Source organism: Mastacembelus armatus, chromosome 14 (genome assembly GCF_900324485.2).
Source record: "Mastacembelus armatus chromosome 14, fMasArm1.2, whole genome shotgun sequence".
In the NCBI taxonomy this organism is placed as follows: domain Eukaryota; kingdom Metazoa; phylum Chordata; class Actinopteri; order Synbranchiformes; family Mastacembelidae; genus Mastacembelus; species Mastacembelus armatus.
Window position 1 is genome coordinate 6,799,035 of NC_046646.1, and position 21,953 is coordinate 6,820,987.

At 42.0% G+C, this 21,953-nt stretch overlaps 1 protein-coding gene across 4 annotated transcripts in view; it reads left to right on the forward strand.

The window, feature by feature from the left end:
• Positions 1 to 16,142, forward strand: part of mtmr4 (myotubularin related protein 4) — a 36,674-nt gene extending 20,532 nt beyond the window's left edge. For 2 of the 4 annotated variants that reach the window (XM_026327945.2, XM_026327943.1), the window contains exons 4-20: positions 556 to 672; positions 1,639 to 1,668; positions 2,257 to 2,339; positions 5,049 to 5,215; positions 5,329 to 5,425; positions 7,306 to 7,419; positions 7,508 to 7,707; positions 8,502 to 8,630; positions 9,386 to 9,497; positions 9,981 to 10,176; positions 10,265 to 10,450; positions 10,602 to 10,772; positions 11,194 to 11,348; positions 11,527 to 12,940; positions 13,094 to 13,204; positions 13,460 to 13,548; positions 14,311 to 14,488. In XM_026327945.2, coding sequence (XP_026183730.1) covers positions 556 to 672; positions 1,639 to 1,668; positions 2,257 to 2,339; positions 5,049 to 5,215; positions 5,329 to 5,425; positions 7,306 to 7,419; positions 7,508 to 7,707; positions 8,502 to 8,630; positions 9,386 to 9,497; positions 9,981 to 10,176; positions 10,265 to 10,450; positions 10,602 to 10,772; positions 11,194 to 11,348; positions 11,527 to 12,940; positions 13,094 to 13,204; positions 13,460 to 13,548; positions 14,311 to 14,488 — 3,549 coding nt within the window. Of the gene's footprint in view, positions 1 to 555; positions 673 to 1,638; positions 1,669 to 2,256; positions 2,340 to 5,048; positions 5,216 to 5,328; positions 5,426 to 7,305; positions 7,420 to 7,507; positions 7,708 to 8,501; positions 8,631 to 9,385; positions 9,498 to 9,980; positions 10,177 to 10,264; positions 10,451 to 10,601; positions 10,773 to 11,193; positions 11,349 to 11,526; positions 12,941 to 13,093; positions 13,205 to 13,459; positions 13,549 to 14,310 lie in introns of all 4 variants that reach the window. The other 2 variants (XM_026327944.1, XM_026327946.1) reach the window with 2 other exon arrangements.
• Positions 16,143 to 21,953: the final 5,811 nt, after the last annotated feature.

The window sequence follows — 21,953 nt, forward strand, 5'->3', positions numbered from 1 at the left end:
TATATAAATATATATATATATAAATATATATATATATTTATATATATATATATTTATATATATATATATATTTATATATATATATTTATATATCTATATATTTATATATATATATATATTTTTATTCTATATATATATCTATTTATTTTTTCTATATATATATCTTTTTTATATCTATCTCTCTATCTTTATCTTTCTCTCTATTATATCTCTTATCTCTCTATTCTCCTCTCTCTCTTCTCTCTTCTCGCTTTCTATATCTCTCTCTATCTTCTCTCTCCTCTCTCTCGCTATATCTCATCTACTCTCTCACTCATCTCTCTCGCTTTCTTTCTCTATCTCTGTCTCTTTCTGCATTCGGCATGGTGCCTCTTGTGATCCCAGACTTTTCTTTTTCTTTCTCTCTTGGCAGGTCACAGTTTTTATTTATCTAGTGAAATATCTCAACACAACTTTAAAAATAGCAATGTGGATGTAATGATTGTTCTCTCAGTAGACATAGTAAAGCCCGACAGTAAACAGGTGTTAGCGGTCTTGTTGTTTTGTCTCCCCCAGGTGCCATTCCCAGTTCTTCAGGGGGAAGGGGTGGAATATCTTGGCCATGCTGATGAATCCATCATTGCCATCTCTAACTACAGGCTTCACATCAAGTTCAAGGACTCTGTCATCAATGTAAGTGCATGTCAAAGACAGTCCACGAACCACATAAGTTTCACTTCAATCCAAATAGCACAGCTGTCACTACGGGTGCCATGACACACCACTACAGAAGCCAACAGCAGGAGAAAGGATGTTAGTATGTTTAGTTTGGATGCCCATCTGTGTTTTCCCTTTAAACCGTACCAGCTTTATAAACAAACATAAACAAACAGTACTGGTTTGTAAGTATTTTACATGCGATAACCCAAAAAGTGATTTGCGTCATCTCCCAGCCTAGCTGACATGAAATTGTTTGTACCAAGCTTGTACCCGAGAAGTGGCGGCCCCTTTGATCTTCAGGCAGGAGATGTTTAAAGTTGCCCCGAGGCCCCGGCCCCCTTCTGCCAATGTTGTCCACCTGCTCACCCCTGCTGATGTCAGGCCTTGTCCAAACACAAACAGGCCAATTGTTTGAATTCACTGGCAGTGAAGGAGGAGCTGAAGGCAGACCACAGGATTTTCTGGACGCTGCCCAGCCTTGACTTAAGTTAGTATAGTGTACTGATTAATGCACTGAGTTCAAACAGCATCAGCTGACAGTCTGTGTCAAAGTACCGGTCAGAGTCCTGCCTTGACCCCAGCAGCACAGAATGAACCTTGTGTGAATGCCAACAGGCCACAACCTCTCACCCACACCCCCCTCACAACTCATCCCATACTTCTTAACTGTTTTCTTGGCCTTTGCTCCCATCCATGTTTGTCTTTTTCTCCATTCTTTTCATCTGACCCGTTCATGTGCTGCAAGTAGCACATTGTGTGATCCACTCGGTTATTTTTCATCTTTCAACCTCTTTGATGTTTTTTCTTTCCATTTTAACTCTTCATTTTCCTTTGTCTCCTGAATTTTTTGGTTTAATAGTCTTTTTCCACTTCCCTCTGTCTTGTCTTCCCTCCCTCCTTCTTCCTCTGTGTGTGCTCCATGGGGTCACTGTGTTTTAGACCTACCCAGGTGTGGACAATGAGATATCTGTGAGTACCATATGATAAAACACCACCCTCTGCCACAGTCTAGACAGCTTAGTAATTTAGATTTTCGTAACTGTACACGATTGCAGAGCACGGAGGGCAAATTGTAACTTTTATCTGATGTTTATTACAAAGTTCTGATTGTGGTGCAACGTGTTGGCTGACCTTGAGACTTCATAATTGTTAAATAATTATGCACAATAGTTGAAATAGTTATTTTCTCTCGTCATACAAGGTGGTCATCTGCACATTGTTCTTTAAAGGTTTGTCTAAAAGTAAAGTTATGTGGGTGACTGTAAGTCATGGTGGCATCTTGATTAATACCTCAGTTCATGGTATCACTTAAAAGCTCAGCAGCAGAATAGCCAATAGTTTTATAGCTGCTGTATGGTAGCTTGACAGAGGCTTAATGACAAAGTTAAAATACTAGAGGCCTTCTCCTCTACAAGCAGGTTAAAACTCTGTTATTTGTGTCTAGCCTGGATTCAGTCTGTACTAGACCAGGGGGTGGTAACCTTTTTGCAGATGTGCTTTATGCTGTGACAGTGGGCCATCAGGCTGATCACACGTGCCCTCTGTCTCCCCCTACAGGTGCCTCTGAGGCTGATCGAGAGTGTTGAAAGCAGAGATATGTTTCAGCTGCACATCATCTGCAAAGACTCCAAAGTTGTCAGGTAAGGAAAGCATTTCATCCCTCTATCCATTATCTATAGCCGCTTATTCCTTAAGCAGGGTTACGGGGATCTGCTGGAGCCTGTCCCAGCTCTCTTTGGGTGGAAGGCAGGGGTACACCCTGGACAGGTCAAAAGCAGTTCATGCTTTTGACCAGAGGAAATGTAGTACTGTTTCTCATTTGCATGAACAATGCAGTAGTTAAATTCTGTCTGGCTGTGAGCAGCCAATTTATGCCACACACCACGCCAAGCCACTAATCAGTTTTTTAAGGTGTAAAAATAGTCCTTACAGAATTGCAGGAATATAATTCCTGTGGTGGATTTTCCATCCTCTCATCTGTGGAATTATATGATGTCTTATATTCACTCAGTTTAATAGGGTTACTCCTGTTAAAGTACCATGAACTCCAGGGTGGAAATAGGGCGTATTCAGATGTTAAAAGAAAAACAAACTTATGGTTTAGAGACAGTGGCACTGAGAGAAAGACAGGAGGCAGAGCTGGAGGTAGCAGAGCTGAAGATGTTGAGGTTCTCTCTGGGAGTGACGAGGATGGATAGGATCAGGAATGAGAACATCAGAGGGACAGCTCATGTTAGATGTTTTGGAGAAAAAGCCAGGGAAGCCAGATTGAGATGGTTTGGACATGTTCAGAGGAGGGACAGTGAATACATTTATACATTTATTTGTATAGCGCCAAATCACAATACAATCAGCTCAAGGCACTTAACAAAAAAAAAAAGAAAAGAAAAAATTAAAACCCTATGAGCAAGCACTTGGCAACAGTGGAGAGGAAAAACTCCCTTTAACGGAAGAAAAAACCTCCAGCAGAACCAGGCTCAGTTTGGGCGGCCGTCTGCCTCGACCGGTTGGGGTGAGTGGATAGAGCAGAGAGAAAAGAACAGCAACAATAAACAACAAATAGACACTGCAGGTTGGTGGGACCAGTGACTGCACATCAGCAATATACAGCACCAGGACCAGGGACACCTGCAGAAGGTACGGAGAGAGGGAGAGAGCACAAACTAGGGGAGAGAGAGAGCACAAAGTTAGTGACATTCAGTGGTGGAATATACATGTGAGGGGGGAGGAGAGGGGAAGGGAAGGTTAGGGTAGGGGAGCTCAGTGTACCGATGGTCCTCGGGCAGTCTAGGTCTATAGCAGCATAAGGGAGCTTCAGGGTTACCTGAACCAGCTCTAACTATAAGCTTTGTCAAAAAGGAAGGTTTTAAGTCTAGCCTTAAAAGTACAGAGTGTTTCTGCCTCCTGAACCCAGACTGGGAGCTGGTTCCACAAGAGAGGCGTGTGAAAGCTAAAGGCTCTGCCTCCCATTTTACTTTTGGAAACTCTTTGTATGTGAGAAGAAGGATTTTAAATTCTATTCTGGATTTTACAGGGAGACAATGCAGAGAAGCTAATATAGGAGAAATATGATCTCTCTTGCTAGTTCCTGTTAGGACTCTGGATGCAGAATTCTGGATTAACTGGAGGCTTTTAATGGTGTTACTGGAACATCCAGTTAGTAATGAGTTACAGTAATCTAGCCTTGAGGTAATGAATGCATGGACTAGTTTTTCTGCATCATTTTGAGACAGGATGTTCCTAATTTTGGCAATGTTGTGCAGGTGAAAGAATGCAGTTCTAGAGATTTGATTTATGTGTGAGTTAAAGGACATGTCCTGGTCAAAGATAACTCCAAGGCTTTTCACAGTAGTGCTGGAGGCCAGGGCTATGCCATCCAAAGTAACTATAATTTTAGAAAAGCTATTTCTGAGGTTTTTAGGCCCAAATACAATAACGTCTGTTTTCTCTGAATTTAAAAGTAGAAAGTTACCGGTCATCCAGGCCTTTATGTCAGTTAGACACGCTTGAAGTCTGGTTAACTGGTTTGTGTTAACAGGTTTCATAGATAGATACAGCTGAGTGTCATCTGCATAGCAGTGGTAATTAATAGAGTGCTTCCTAATAACATTGCCTAAATGAAGCATGTACAAGGTGAACAGAATCGGTCCTAGCACAGAGCCTTGTGGAACTCCATAACTAACTTTTGTGCACATGGAAGGTTCATCATGGACATGAACAAACTTGAATCTGTCCGATAAATAGGATTGGAACCGAAGGATGCTGAGGTTAGAACTGTCAGGAAAGAGGCCTAGGGGAAGACCAAAGAGGAGGTTCTTGGATGTAGTGAAGGAGGACATGAGGATAGTTGTTGTGGATGAGGAGGATACAGAGGATAGAGTTGAATGGAGGCGGATGATTGGCTGTGGCGACCCCTGAAGGGAGCAGCCGAAAGGAAAAGAAGAAGAAGAAAAGAAAAAACAAACTTAGCATCAGTGATGATTCAAAGATGGAAAATGGAAGTTTTCATTTCTGCTTTTTGTTTAAAATTTTTCTGTTAGTATAAATATGTGATAGCATGATAAGATTTTTCCAACCCTATAGTGTGCTCTAGTGCTGAGTTCGTTATTCAGTAAATTGATTAGTCAGGCAGCAGATATTTCAATTCATTTGTGATGTCATTGGTTCTTATCAGTCATGAAAACTCATGAACCATTTATTGGCTACAGCTCATAAAATCTGTGACATCTCTGCTGTTTTATATAGAATTTATAATTGCAAATATGCCATCCTGGTGTCTTTTCTCCCAAATGCCAGTGCATGAAGTTGTAAGGAGATATTTTGTTGATGTATCCTACTGATCTTTACAGATGCCACTTTGCGACGTTCAAGCAGTGTCAGGAGTGGGTGAAGCGTCTGAACCGAGCCATAGCCCACCCGTCTCGGCTGGAGGACCTGTTTGCCTTGGCCTATCATGCGTGGTGTCTGGGAGGAAGCGCTGACGACGAGGACCAGCATGTTCATCTCTGTCGCCCAGGTCCACACTAAAGACTGACTTTAACTGACTTAAGAGCAGTTATGTCTCTGGGGTTGTTTTTTTTTTTTTTTTTAATTAACATCCTAAAATAATCCTCTATGCTCTGTGTGCAGGTGATCATGTGCGTCAGAGAACAGAAATGGAGGTCAGAAGGATGGGCTTTGACACACAGAACATCTGGAGAGTGTCAGACATAAACTGCAACTACAAGTATGTTCCCAAACCGTCACCATAAAAAACAGCACTTCTATTGTAGCAGATATATCAAACACTCTGTCATGCTCATTACGTTTTAGAAAGTGAGGTTTCAAAGAGCATTGAGAGTAGTAAAGTAAAGCTGCATTTAAGCAGGACTGTATCCAAAGTGCTGTCAAACTGTACAGTTTGTGTGTTTGTTGCGTCTCAGCATTAGCCTGGCCAGCCAGAATAACCCAATCAGAGAAACAAATGGTATGACGCAAGCAAATGACTTGCGGTAGTGTAGAAACACCACCACACACTAGTTGTTGTTTTTATTGTAAAAACATGAGAACACATGGTGTTATCACCAGTTCTGAGGGAAAAAAATGTCAGAGGAAAAACCTCTGTTGCAGGAGGTCCAGACCCACATTCTTTTGCTAAAATGGACTGGGTCTGGCTGGCCAGACTATCTCAGCACTGTTGATAATAGGAGTTTTGAATTTATGGTGAATCGCACTCCAGAATTTGCCTGATAATCGAAGGTTTTTAAGTTGTCTTCATTATCAGTCTTCCAGAGGTATTTGTCTTTACACACATACTAAGCAAAAAGGAACAGCCAATGGCTCAAAACAGTCTACAGTCTCTATTTTGATGGGGAGCCCCCATAGTGAAACCCCTAGCTTAGGTGTTTGTTATGGTGATTCATGACAAAAAAGTGTCAACATCAATAATAATAATAATATATTTTATTCATAAACACTTGAATCATGAATCACTTTGTATGAAAATGCTCATAGGCATTTCCAAACCACGTCTGCAGAATAATCCATTTTCTCTTCCAATAATGTATATGTTGAATATGTTCCAAACAATCTACACTCTACCAATAAATCACTAAAAACACTACCACCACTGTAAGCAGCTGGCTCCCCATTAGCACTGAAGCTTTACTATAAGTAGTTCATTTATCAGTTTATCAGATCAACACTGAACACATGGAATACCTGTTGTGATATTTCTGCCTTGGGTCTGTGTTGCCACAATGAATCCACGGTGATTACAGCTGACAATGTTTCTGAATTGTCCTTCTTTTCATATACTGTATATAATACTAGATTTTCACTGGGCCATTCCTTTAAATGCCTTCATATATACTGATAGATTTGCCATCGTTATTCTCTCCAAGTTCAGTCTCTCTCTCTCACACACACCCATAAATAACACTGTACCACCCACTCAAGCCGAAACACTGCACCAAGCAGAAATGGTGTACCGTGTCTGTACCTCAGACTCTTGTGTCTCTTTTGCTGTCTGGGCTACCAAAAAAAAGGTCAGTCTGCTCAGAAGGCCCAGGAGAGCACATCATGCTGAGGGAGCCAGACATACAGGACAACTGGCTAATTAAACAAGCGACAGCCTGCTGAGGCCCATGACTCAGCACAGCATTTCACTTTCCTCTGTCACGCACAAACACAATCACACATTGTGTCTGCTTCGTCCTCCCTCCTCAGACAGTCAGCAGGTGAATAAAAATTGAGAAAAGTATCGTGGGAGAGGAGGAGGAGAACAGAGATAGATGGAGCTGGGTAGTGGCACAATGATTTGGTTCTTTGCCAGAGTTATTGATGCAGCAGTGACCCTGAAAACACAATTATTTGTCTCACATCAGTGTGTGTGTGTGTGTGTGTGTGTGTGTGTGTGTGTGTGTGTGTGTGTGTGTGTGTGTGTGTGTGTGTGTGTGTGTGTGTGGCGCGGCGGCTAGAAGCACAATTCCAACTTGTCTCATTTAAAATTCTTGTTGCTTACACAGTTCTCTGAAGTCAGCCCTAATGTATGGTAGTATTATAGCATTATAATCTGCTGTTACTCTTCCTCTAATAACTTTGTGTCTCTGTCCTTCCTGTCCACAGGCTCTGCTCCAGCTATCCACAGAAACTTTTGGTCCCAATATGGATCACTGACAAAGAGTTGGAGAGTGTGGCTTCCTTCAGATCCTGGAAGAGGATCCCAGTGGTGGTCTACAGGTAGCATGTTTTCTCCATTATGCGCAGCAGCATGTCTTTTAAATTTAAATCTATATTTGTGTTTATTAACTCTAACCTTTAAATGCAGGCACCAGAGAAACGGGGCAGTGATCGCCCGGTGCAGCCAGCCAGAGATCAGCTGGTGGGGCTGGAGGAACACAGATGATGAGTATCTGGTCACCTCAATCGCCAAGGCCTGTCAGATGGATGCCGGAGCCAGGGGTACCTGTGGACCTCCAGCCTGCCGACAGCGGGGGGAAGCTCCTGATTCTTCGGATAGTGATTTTGGTAAAGCTATTTGATTTATGTTTGCTGTAGTTCTCAACATGCTTTCAGACCTGGGCTTCTAATTTATGTAAATGTCCTAATATACATGACGTTAATTTTTCCTACTTTTAAAGTGGACTGCCTAGAGATGTTAATGCTAAGATTAATTACCAACAATACACAATAATAATTCAGGTATGGCTACATACAGTGGTCATGTTCAACAAATAGATTGTCAACAATTTATACAGTAGTAGCCAAGCTAGCAATTAGTTACATGCTTTTATTATTACATTTCTTACACGTTCTGTTTTAAGAAGTAGTAAATACAATGTTAATTAATGAATGTATTCATTCATTCAAGACATATCCAAGTAGGATAACTGTCAGTCCAGCTTTATTCTGTTTCTACATCATAATGCCAGTACGTTGTAGAAAATGACAAAGTACTTTGACAGAGAAGTGTGAGAGGGGCCTTAACATCATTGTGAAGAGCAACAGGCTGGAAAGTGAGTGACAGCACATCATGGGTGCAGAGAGTTAGTTCAGCTGCAGCCTCAGAGTAATTACTTGTCTTTCTCAGTGGCAACTGTTGAAAGCTTGATAACAACACTGTGATTGTGTTATCAGGGAGAGAGATTGATTTGTGTTAGTTCATAAACAGTTTCTCTTAATCATGTCCCTGGCAATTCTCTCTTTCCTTCCTTTTTTCCCCAAACGTTCTTTACCTATCCCCAGCAGTTCAAGTACTGTAACACTGTCCTCTCATAACAACAAAAGTCTTCTCTTCACCCTCCCACTCTCTGTGTCTCCAGACTCCTCGCTAACAGGCGGCTCTGGCTGCGATGACAACACTGTGCCACAGAAGCTTCTGATTCTGGATGCTCGATCTTACACTGCTGCAGTGGCGAATCGAGCCAAGGGCGGAGGCTGCGAATGTGAAGGTTAGTGTGGTCAGACAGTTAAAGTCTTTAACAATTCAATGAATCTAATTTTAGTAACATGTGAAATGTCCAGTCAACTGACATTGTGTTTGTCAACATCAATTCATCACATTTTCATTAGCACCTATAATACTTTGTCATGCGATGACAAAATGCTCCCTCTGGAGTGCGATTACAACTTGTTTGCTTCTGATTTTGTTTCATTTATTCAACATAACTGCACAAAACTATTTTTACATTACGACTGAATCAAGACTTATGTGAAGGCTTTGGCTCAAAATGACATAGGCACAAAAAAAATCTACTGTAGCATATAACCACAGTTCCTCTCACCTCTGTGGAGCTTAATAGTCTTTTCTGAAAAAGCCAGTGGAAAGGTAGCAACTAGTTAAAGAAATTCAATTGAGCAGCTAAAGCGTCTTGTATTTAGCTACTGACACAACTTTAAATCAGTCCTAATGTTATAAATACCAAGTTTTGTGTGTGTTGCTTTTTTGTCATCCAATGGTTTAAGTAAACACTGCCCTGTTCTAGATTTCAGTGTCCTTATTCTGAACAGTGTCAGTCCAGTTTGACATGTGATATTCAGTAAACAAAATAGAAAGGATTACTGCACACAGTGACTTTCACTGGTGACAGAATCCATATGAAGATATAAATGGTTATTATGCATGTTTGAGATAACACTACCATTTGAATATGTGATGCTGCTGTGTCTTGCAAACTAAGCTTTGTTTATGTTTGTTTGTGTTTAGAGTACTACCCCAACTGTGAGGTGATGTTCATGGGAATGGCCAACATCCACGCCATCCGAAACAGCTTCCAGGCTCTGAGGGCCGTCTGCAGCCAGATCCCGGATCCAGGAAAGTAAGTCGATCTCTTTGACCTTTCTCAGCAAGCAGCTCTGTCCTTGTTTGTGCCTCCTCCCCGTTTAATGGCTCATTCCTGCTGGGTTGGCCAACTTTCTGTACACACCAACAGTGCATATGTGTGTCATGTGTTTCCATTTGATCTGGTGTTTACATTTACATTTTCAGTGGGACAATTGTATGTGTTTTCCTTACGTGTTCACATATGTGAGGTTGTCTGTGTCCATTACATGTGTAGGTAAATGTGCAGTATATAGGTTAACCCAACTTCTGTGATGTCACTGTGTGCTGTGTAGCATGTTGTTGGTACGTAATGATGCAGGGAGGCCTCCAGAGATGTACAGTATGTCTCTGCTTAACCCTAACAGTCATATTAACCTGACTAGTTCATACAGTACCTGGGCTGTACATCACTTCATCAGCTGAGGCCTGTGGTGTATACATTTGAAAGTATCTAATCACTCCCCTCTGGTCATTCTAGCTGGCTGTCGGCTCTTGAGAGCACCCGCTGGCTGCAGCACCTGTCTGTCATGCTGAAGGCAGCCACTCTGGTCTGTTCAGCAGTGGAGAGGGAAGGTCGTCCTGTCCTTGTGCACTGTTCTGATGGCTGGGATCGCACACCACAGATTGTAGCCCTTGCCAAGATACTGCTAGACCCCTATTACAGGACATTAGAGGTGAGAGTCTGTTTGGGGTTAGTCCCTTTTGTTTTTTTAAGACAGGCCTGTATTAAAATATAGCTTTCACTACTGATGTTATCCACAGGGATTCCAGGTGCTTGTAGAGACAGAGTGGTTGGACTATGGTCATAAGTTTGGGGACCGGTGTGGCCATCAAGAGAATGCTGATGATGTGAGCGAGCAGTGTCCAGTCTTCCTGCAGTGGCTGGACTGTGTTCACCAGCTGCTCAAACAGTTCCCCTGCCTGTTTGAGTTCAACGAGGCCTTCCTGGTGGGTGGTCATACTTCTGTCTGTGTGATTATATATATTTTCTTATGACTGTCTCAGACGTGGGAGGTCGTATGAGGCATTACATGGAGCACACATGAAACCAAGTTAATCTTTTTGCAGTGAACCATTTTTGTTCTCCTCACATGTCCAGGTCAAGTTGGTGCAGCACACATACTCATGTCTTTATGGCACGTTTCTGTGCAACAATGCTCATGAGAGGGAGGTGAGGAACATCTACAAACGCACCTGCTCTGTCTGGTCCCTGCTCCGCACAGGAAACAAGAATTTCCAGAACTTCCTCTACATCCCCAGTCATGATATGGTACCCGCCAGTTCTTCCAGTATTATTTATGCCTTAATAGTAGAGCTAGCATTTAAATGGACTGTGACTGAGGCTTTCAGGTACTGAGGGCAAGGTGACTTGCTGAATAGGATGGTGATATTTTAGGATCATAGTGTAAAAGAGCAGCTCTCCAGTCTTCTTAAATCCAGAGCAGAATAACTAGCTTTATGAATGATTAATAGATCTCATGACTCCATTTTTAACTATAATGTCCAAACTGTCTTTTTGATCATGATTTAAAGTAGAAGATTAAATCTGTCCCACTTTCTCTGCCACCCTTTCTGCTCCATGCTGTCTAAGCACAGGAGTGATGATATTTTAGCTCTGATGGACTAATAGATGTGGTTTTAATTGTATATTGACCTTCTTGGATTGTCCTCATCACTTGTTTGGTTGCCAGGTGCTGCAGCCAGTCTGCCACACTCGTGCGTTACAGCTATGGACAGCTGTTTACCTGCCCACCTCCTCCCCTTGCACTGCTGTGGATGATTCTGTGGAGCTGTACCTCCCTCCAAGCATCGCAGGAGATGAACTCACTTCCCGTTCCCTGGACAGGTTCGGCTGTTTAATGCAAATCTGATTTGTTTTTCTGTATCTCTACTGTTCTTAGCAGTGCCTGAGCAGAGATTTACACCAATTCCAAATCCACACATTAGAGAGTAAGACTGCCCTCTAGAGGCCCAAGCAGATGTCATGCACATAAGAAAAAAATTAATTCTCATTTCTCATTCAGACTTCCCAAGACACGCTCCATGGACAACCTGCTGTCAGCTCTTGAGAATGGGGTGCCCCTGACTCGTACATCCAGTGACCCTAATCTCAATAAGCACTGCCAGGATGGACGCTCTGCCCTCGACCCCTCACCCACCATGGAAGAAACCGCTGCAGACTGCTCTGAGGTGGTCATACCTCACACTGGACTGGACAGCAGTGAAGGGGGACCTCTACATCAAAGCTCTGCCATGGCCACAGAGAGTGTCCCAGGTGGAGAGACCTGTGAAGACACAATGGAGGAGCCCTGTCTCACCACACAGCCCCTGCCGTCTCTTCCCCTTCCTCCTGTACCTGTCAGTAAGGACGTCACACTTGCTCACACTCCCTCCCCTACTCCTGTGCTCCAACAGGCTTCACCTCAGATCCCAAATCCTCCACTCCCAACACCTCTTGTGGAGGCTGAGAGCCCTTGTAGGACTGCTGACAATACCACATCACCCACTCATGAATCAGAGCCATGTTTGCCTCTCCCATGCAATAGCACTCAACCTGCAGTCACCACACCCACCTCGCAACTTAATGGCTACACTGACAGCCAAGCAAACCTCCTCCCAGAATCTGCAGGCCTGTTGGCTCTGAAGCAGCTAACACCACTCCTACCCATGGAGGACTCCACTGAAACTCTCACAGATGAGGGAGAACGTCCCTCTGCCGTGCTGCACATGGAGAGCCAGGATCTTGCCCAGCATCACAATGAGTCACAGCCCCAGAAAGAGAAAGAGGATATTAGGATAGATACAGGTAAAGGAAGAGAGCGCATGTTAACAGTGATAACACCTCACCAAATGAACTCCCAGAGCCAGCTCTCTTTCCTCGGCTCCCGCTGGGAGAGTGTCCAGGGCTTGGTCCAGTCCGCCTGCAGCAGTGCCAATCATGCTGGTGTCACCCGGACCTTGCAAGCCAACACTTACCAGAGTCGCCGGCTTGCCAGTAAGGTGCTGCGTTCCCAGGGCTTCGCCATCACCAACGGATCCCAGTGCTGCCGTAGAGAAGCTCTTTGTTGTCCCAGCAGCCCCCTGCAGTCTGGATGGCTGTCTTCTGCCAGGAATGCAGGCTACAATGGCCTGTTTGGACCCGCTACCTCTGCTCTCAACAGCTACTCCCTGGCAGGCCATCAGCTTCAGCCAGTGTCGTACTCCTCACCCTCTGCTTCTAGCTCTCCTCCCCCACCACAGGCTCCTGCTTACCTTGACGACGACGGGCTGCCAGTGCCAATGGATGCCGTGCAGCAGAGACTGCGGCAGATCGAGGCGGGTTACAAGCAGGAGGTGGAGGTCCTGCGGCAGCAGGTCCGACAGCTGCAGATGAGGCTGGAGAGTAAAGAGTACGGCACCCCTCCATCAGAGCCAGACATTGACTATGAGGATGACATTGTGAGTGTTTTGTTTTTTGTTTTGGGAGGTGGGGCTGTGACGTTAATGGCAGACGAGAAGTTTTCTTTTTTTTGATTTTGATTCTCTCTGACTATCCAAGTGTTTCTCTTCTATTATTCCTGACTGTCTGCCAATCTTTAATCACTCTGCCAGACATGTCTGCGGGAGTCAGACAACAGCAACGATGAGGATTCTCTGTCCACCCACAGTGAAGACCGTCTGTCTGAGGGAAGCTGGGACAGAGTGGAGCGCAAGGACACAGAGGTCAGCATCCTTTTAAATCCTTATAGTCACCCTGTAATGATCTATACTGTCTCCCACACCCTCTTTCCTTCTCCTCACCTGATTGGCTAGGGGCACCTCTTCTTAATGCACAATCTTCTTGCAATGTGTGTGTCTGTGTGTGTCTGTGTGTGTCTGTGTGTGTCTGTGTGTGTCTGTGTGTGTCTGTGTGTGTCTGTGTGTGTCTGTGTGTGTCTGTGTGTGTCTGTGTGTGTCTGTGTGTGTCTGTGTGTGTAGGTCACAAGGTGGGTGCCCGACCACATGGCCTCCCATTGTTTCAACTGTGACTGTGAGTTCTGGATAGCCAAGAGACGTCACCACTGCAGGTGGGGCTTCACTGTGGTTTTCCTTCATTAATCAACACAGAACACAATGAGTCTAATATTTCACAGACTAGAGACTAGTAATTGATAATGGCACAGGTTGGGGGTGAAATATCAAAGAGTTTATGGAGGTTTGTTCACAAACACAGTGACTGAATAGATGTGGATGCAAGTACATACTGTTGGAAACGCCTCAAGCCAGCACCCCTCTTCTGGTAGATCTGAAGAACTGACTAGCTCAGATTTGGATTATTTTTGTATGTGTGTTTTAAAGAGAAAAATGTCCCATGTTGACTAAACGGTTAAGTATAGATATTATATTCCTTGACATTACTGACTAAGCATGAAGGAAAGTTTCTTATAGACTGAGATTTGATAATTGACCTGCCTCAAAAAATTAAGTGGGAAGTGTACAAGCCCCTCTTGCTGTTTGAGTTTCATGCAGATTTCCCTGAAACACTGTTTGAACATATACTTTGGAGAGGGAAGGCAATTTAATTGTGCATTTGTATAATTATTTAAATTAAGGTAATTACTATAACTACAATACACAACCTCGATTGTGTAGTATATATTACTTGTATCTGTACTCTGTTCAGTTTTTATGTCATAGTTTTGTGTAGATTATTTTAGATGTTTAATTTGCTCTTTTAATTACTTGTCATATATCACAGTTGTGTTTGTGATGTATGTGAAGCAGTTTCTGTTCAGGATGAATGAAATCCTCTATCTAAAAAGAATCTGAATTTCTGTGTGCATTTTCAGGAACTGTGGCAATGTGTTCTGTAAAGACTGTTGTCATCTGAAGCTGCCCATCCCAGACCAGCAGCTGTATGACCCAGTGCTGGTCTGCAACACCTGCTACGACCTGCTCCTTGAGTCCCGCACCCGCGAGATCCGCTGCCAACAGTTCAAGAAGGCCATCGCCACAGCCTCCAGCTGAGAGAAGCACCGTGTAGCACAGCCCACGCAGGCTTTGTCCTACTTGCTTTGGACTGATGAGCTGAGTGTCCCATTGTAACCCCGACCTACTGTGATTTTGGTTGGGTGGTGGGGGGAGAGGTGAGGAGGAATTGTTACACTCAAGGTGGCTTGGCTTAAAAATGGAGACGTACTGTGAGACTGTATGAGAGCCAGAGGTAGAAAAGGTCTGAGTCTGAGGTGGAGGTGTGTCAGCACGAGAGGTTTTCCTACAGAACAAGCCCCTTCTGTTCAAAGACATTTTCAACCTGGAGCGCTGCAGCATCCTGCTGCCTCCAAACTGTCCAGTCCTCTAGTGGCGCCCTGTCTGAGACACATCTCCAACCTGACCACCCGAGCAGAGTTGCCTACATTTTAGTACCAAACACTGGCACCTTCTTTACAGACACTGTCTCGCAGTTCAGAGGACAATCGCTCACCCTTCCACGTGTCGGGGACTTTAAAGCCTTTATCTGTAACACTGGAGGCTTTCAACTTTAAAAGAAAGGAATTGCTGCTACGGTATCTAAAAGTCTAATTTTATATTCTTATTTTGTGCACTACTAGCTGTTGTGTATTTGAGGGAATTTAAGACCAAACAGAGCAAAAGGGAGAAATCTGCTGTTTACTTTGCCATTGCATTTTTTCGTAGAGCCTGAATGTAATATGTAATGGGTAACTGGACTGAGATTACGTTCTTGTGCATTTGGTGGGTCGTACATATGTGTTCATTGCTGCAATGTGCTATTATGGATATGCACAGTCAATGTGGTTCTGTCCTTATCAATGCTTTTTTGCAGTATGGCCATGTTGCATCATTATAGACATTCTGAGAGATGCATATGGACAGACTGACGCAAAGCTGTGCATCGTGTTGTGAGATGTGTGCTAGAGATGTCAAGAGGAAGAGAACCTAATGCTGGAACTGCACATTTCTGTAACGTCGTCGTGAAAAACTCATTTGCAGGTACTGTTGGCATTCTCTGATGTTGGGTTTTGCTAAAGGTTTCTGTTGTGATGCTTGTGAATGAGTGACTTAATGTCCACATGAAGCTTGACCTCCATCTGGCTGATGACTCCTCACGTTGTGGGTGGCAAAAGTGCTCGGGATAAGACTGAACAAAGTGCTTGGGGTTTCTCATTCTGTTTAGAGGAGTTTGGCCACAGTCCCTTTTAAAAATGTTTGTGTCTAATGGTTGTTCCTTGAGACAATAGTGCCATATTTTGTTTTGTCTATTTTTAAAGCCTTTTTTTTTTTCTTATGGTTGGCAGCAGGTTTCTAATGGGCCACTTCCCTGTATGTTGTAATGGTACAAATAGCTGCTTAATAACACTGACACAAACACAAACTAACAGATGGTTCGGTTTGGTAATGAGGCTAACTGTTTCAGTGGATGATGAGATGTCAATGAATTAGTTAAATGATCTGTGCGATTATTCATCATCTAATGTTTGGGACTTTTCTCAAGGTGTCCATGAAGTCAAAATCTTAAAGAGGAACACAGAAATGTAACCTACATAGTTATCTGATTCGTAGTGGTGGCTAAAACCTGTCACTTAATAATTAATTGTTGTAAAGAAATGCACTGTAAAAGTTAAATCCTATTGGTTACAATAAAAGAGATCATGGATCTGTTTCCCAGTCTGATAGTTTACTCTGAAAGGGTCTCACTGACGTTGCACCATTTCAAAAATGAAAGTGATGGAAAGTAAATCTAACTTAATTAAAATTTTGAGATCGTTGCACTTGATTAACTTAACGTTAGTATGTATTTAATAATTTATTTTATCTGACATATTCATAACTTAATTTAACTTTAATCCAGCAGTCCGGAGTTAAATTCTCCTTCATGAAGGTGATCAGTGTTTGTTCAAACAGTTTTAGCTGTTGATTCATCAGAACGATCGTTTAAGAGGCTGGAGTTTATTCTGCTGTTGGCCTGTATTTAACCCAGCCCCATGTCTATACATGGGTTGGATAAAAAGAATAGGACCACTTGTCAATATTAAGCAATAATATTCAACAGCAGCACAAACAGCATTGAATTATCACACACTTTCTGCTCCTTGTCAAAACAGTTCAAAATGAACAGCACAAACTGAACTAACTGGTCGGTGGTTTGATCCCTGGATTCTCTAGTTCATGTTAAAGTGTCTTCGAGCAAGAGCCCCAGGTTTCTCCCACTGGCCCGTCCAGGTGAGTGAGAGAGAGAGAGAGACTCCTATTGGTGTGTGAGTGGTGTGAGTACTGGGTAAGACTGTTTACCATTTCTTACAGATCGGATTAGTCCAGAACGAGATGGGACCAAGGGTGGAGAGTGATCTCCAAAGCAGGGGTCACCAACCCTGGTCCTCAAGGCCCACTGCCCTGCTGGTTTTTCAACTATCGCTGCTCTTCTTGTTTCCGATTGGCTAAACAAACCTGACCCAGGTAATCAGCAGGGTGTAGGGCAGGGATATGTGGAAAACAAGTAGGACAGCGGGCCTCGAGGACTAGGGTTGGTGACCCCTGCTCCAAAGGATGTAGAAGTCCTGCAGGGGCCTTGGCCTCAGCCCCCTCCAGCTGATGTCGCCATTCCTCCATGGCAAAGCCGCTCCACATTGCCAGTGTCATAATTCCACTCTGCTGGGGACAGCTGCAGGGAATTCACCCAAAATAATCTGATTTAAAAATGAGGCAACAAAGTGATCCATAACGGAATCACAGCACTTAAAATAGATTTTAATTGCTGTACGTTTTGAATAAAACACACAAAAATATTCAAATATAATTAAAAAACATTAAGTTCATTGTGTTAAAACCAGTAGTTACAATGTTTTGCATTTACTAATAATATAGTAAATCGTGAGTTGATGTAATTGATACTTTCCACATACTTCCTGGCTGAAGTTAATTAAAATGTTTGGTTAAAATTAAGATTTTTATTAAATATGTTTAAATTAATTTCTATTTACTAATTATTTATTGAATAAGATTGAAATTACTAATATTACTAATGCTGCTTAATGCTACTAATTTTTTCAAGTATGTTTACCTGGTTTTTTGGGGTTAAAACAAATAATTGTATGCGTTTTTGTTTTCTTGCTGTATGTGAAGCACTTAGGATCAGCCTAGTGTTGTTTTATACAGTGATCTATAAATAAAGTGAGATTGGGATATAGATAAACATTCATAAATTTTGGCTTTTAAAGTTTTATATTTACATTAAAGGTAGGATTTTTTTTAAAGAAAACACTCAGGTTCAGGTGAGAAAGTGAGGTAAAATAACACTACCTGACTACATTACCCATAACAACTCAGTATTCAATTAAAGTAATATAAGTCTGTATGATTCAATTTTTCCTTTCATTAGCTGACAGATTGTGTGACTGGATGTTAGGTTTGCTATTTGGTTGACAGCACAGAGAAGGCGAGAGGAGGACAGTGATGGAGACAGAGCGTAGGGCCCTATATAAGTACCACATCCTCCTCGGGGGCTGAGACCCCTAAGAGTCTGATCCTAGAATCGGCCCTGCCAGTCACCAATTCCACTATGTCTTTAAAAGTCATTTTTAAAAGTCATTAGAATGTGTCTCAAGGTAGGTGATCACCTTGAGGTACTGATGACCCAATGAGTGGCAATAAACATAAGGACCTAATCTTCACGTGCATTTCCACCTATAGTTCTGTGATCAGTGTAGTTTTGTGGAGCTGATGGGGGCTGTTGGTTTTGTCTGTGCCCTTGTATGACAAGTGTGTAATTAATGTATTGATTCACTCAAACTGAAGTACTTCTTTGTGAAAACCTGAAAACACAAAGCAGGTTCTCTGGGGATGGTGCCTTAATAAAGAATGAAGAAAAACTGGTGCGTACTCAGAAACAGTGAAGGTGTTCTAATGTTTCCGTCAATAGACATGATCGCTTTATGCCGAAGAAATGTGTCAAATTTGTTTTTTCCTGCACCGTCCTCACATGCAAATGATGGTTCTCCTTTGTCTCTTCCTGGGTCTGGTATTCGGAAGACAAAAATATGGCCTACTAAACCTTTCAACTAGGCCACTGACCGAACAAGCACCTGGGTTATCAGCTGAAAAACACAGTGTACAGCACCTTTAATATTTTTTCCTACATGGGAAATGAAAATCTCTTCCTGTTCTCGTGATCTTTTAAAAGAAGTTTCAAAATTGTTTTGGAACGTGTGCTGGCTAGAGATCGACCAGTACCAGAGTTTTTATATGACCGACGTTGATTTTTTTAGGGCAGCCAAGAACCAGTATATGATGCAAGTTTTTCTTTCTAGTTGGTTTATTTATTTATTTTGGTCAATATGGGACAATTTTCTTTTTACTGGGCATTCGTATTTTCTTCCTAAACGTGGGGCGATTCTAGGAACAGGCTTTAATGCGGGGGGTCAGCTCCTAAACTGAATGTGACATTTATCCAGCACCATATGCCCAGTGCTGTTTCTGCTGACTCCATCCTGCTCCATCCCCTTCTCTCCTCGTTATCCTCCTCTCTTTCCTTTTTGCTGTCAGCGAAATAGCAAAGTTAACATCAAATCACAGACTCTTTAATCTAATAAGTATAATTTGATCCATATTGATCAACTCAATTATTCTAATTGAATATTGAGTTGCTATGGGCAACTCAGTCAGATGTCATTACTTTCTCACCTGAATCTGGTTGTTTTCTTAAAACACAAAAAACAAATCATAAATACGTCACCACAGAGTTCCAGTTAGTGAGAGTTTGTCTACTACTGCAACTCACTGTCCATACTTGTGTAATTGCATAGTGGAAGATGTGCAATTCAATCATAAAAAATATGGTAGAAGTCTAATCACATGGGCATAGCACAGGGCCAGCACCTTTAGAAAGCTAAACATGTAAACTGGACAGTGCTGTCTCATTTGCTTTATACAGATATTATTGGCATTGTTTCAGCAACAGACTACTGCAGCATTCATCCTCCTGTACCACTGCCAAGCCAAATTAAATCCATCAAAATCCATGTAAAATGACAAAAGATAGAATCTGGATGTTAGCCTTTTTAAAATGTGCAGAAAAAGAAAGGAAAGGTGGGATATGTTGTAGGAAGATGAATTAAGGAAGATTTAAGAATAAATTCTTCAATGTCCCAAAAATAACTTTTTTCATATAGTCACATTTCAAAGGCCACAAAATGGAAAGGATCATTATGTATTTCCAGAGGGTGATTCATTTGTAAAAGAGGTGCAGTTTCCAAATCCCAAAGGCTTCCAAATTATGGGAACCCCTGAAATTATCATAAAACAAAAAGCTGCTTTGTACATTGTGCAAAGTTTGGTTGGCATATCACAGCAGCACTAGTGCTAAGTGAAGGGAAGCTTTGTAATATCTTTTGCTTGTAGCTGCTAATCTCGTTAACATTATTAAACCACCTGCTAACATACCATAGTTTCCAATGGATATTTTTGAAGGGAAATTATTTGGTTAGATTAACCAGCTAATATGCAAACTAGGTGATGAAAAACACCAGAAAATAGTCAGTAATGGCAGCCCTGGTACAATGCAAAGTCATGCCTTCAGAGTGCTGCTCATTATCTATGTAGCCTCAGCCTGCTGAAATTATTCAAGGGAAGTTTTATTTATTTACATTTTTTCACATTGTTTTCTTCACCATTATTCTTTCCATTATGGGTGTTAATCATTAATCATTAATTCATTAAGTGTTAAGAATTTAACTGCCAATGTTTAGCATAACACTTCTCTGAGAGGGTGTACTTACAGCTGCCCATGGGAAATGGAGAGACTACATTGTATTAAAGTACAAGTGGAGTACTACGTCAATGTTGTACCATATGAAAAATCAACACTAGACAGTTGCAAAGCAGGATGAAGGTGGAACTGCAGCCTCTTAGCAAACTATCATGTCAGTGTTAGCTCAGAGAAGCAGAGGCAGTTATTCAGCTCTGTGGTTGAAGAACACATGATGCCTATGAACGTGGTCGACGGTGCAGGCTTTCATGAGCTCCTGAACTACACCGAGCCAGGCATCCCCTCAAGAGGTGCAATAACTTATTGACGATTAATCAATAATTGATTGTTAACGTGTTCAACTGTTGGTTAAGAAAAACATGCAAAATGTTCAAGATTACACTTGTTCTAATGATTATACTTACAGTCAAAACTATGTTCATTGCACCAAATATCGTGTTTGAAATGAAATGAAAGTATATGAGGCTTATTTTATGTTGTCTGTGGCTGAGTCACATACAATTGTGCTTCCTGAGTGGACAGAGTGACATCCCTGAAGTTAAACTCACTTGGTATTGTACAAAATGTACAAAATGTATTTTGTGTTCTAGTTGCAAAGTCATAGTGCAGTGTAAGTTTAATAGATTGTATCTTAGCGAACAGGCAACAAATCCTTTCAAGGTCTCTACACCCCCTCTCTAAACTCCTTAAATACTCATTCTGTTTTTAAGTATTTCAATTTTAAGGTAAGAGACAATTACTAGAGTTGTTTCCCCTTAACTAAAAAAAAGGTTTTAAACCTTTACCTTTAAACCTTTAAACCTATAACATATACATTTAAAATGTGATCCATGAATGCACAGTAAATGCAGCTACCCTACATCACACAGAACCAAGCTTAAGGTGCAGACGATGGATCATTAGTGGAAGACCACAGGGAGACATGTAACTCACCCATGGTCCATTTTGTTTAGAAAAAAAAAAAATTGGCCCAGTCCACCACCCGTGGGTTGCATGATTGACCTGCTCAGACATACGAGTCAAGGTAAGCACAAGGTCTTCCTGTCAGACTGCACACATCCATCATTCTGCAGTCCTGAAGTCCATCCTTCTTCAGTGAAGCTCGAACAGATGTGAGGTAATAATAAGCAAAAACTACTTTAAGTCAACGATTGGAATATTTCCTAAAGCATGGGGAAACGCATAAATCCATTTGTCCACCAGATGGCGCTTTTTCATCAACAAACGAGGACTTCTGAAAAAAGACCAGCCCTCTCAGCCAATCAAATCAGGAGATATTTGTTTAATTTCAGTAGTAGATTTCTTAACTTCTTTCTGATAAAATTTCATTGGTAAAGAATGAGCAAACTTTCATTTCCTTCCTTCCTTTTACAACTGTTGAAGGTGACACTGAACCTACATTTTAATGTTATACATACTGCTTTGTTTCTCTAATGCTTCCCCTATACACACACATGCACCAGCTCGTATGGAGAAAAAATCTTCACACACCATCAAGTCAGAAAAAGTTATCAAGAAGAGCAATACAAGTTAATTTGTGTTTTTTGGGGGGGGACAACTTGTGCGTGTCCCCTCACCGTACTCACTCAGCATGATCAATAATTCAGGCCAAGGCTATTCAAGGCTTCCACCCACTGAACAGAAAATAAAGGTGACAGCTCTGACTTTTCTGTGGAAAAGTTGAAGAGAGATGCCCAGTCAGCTTTGTAC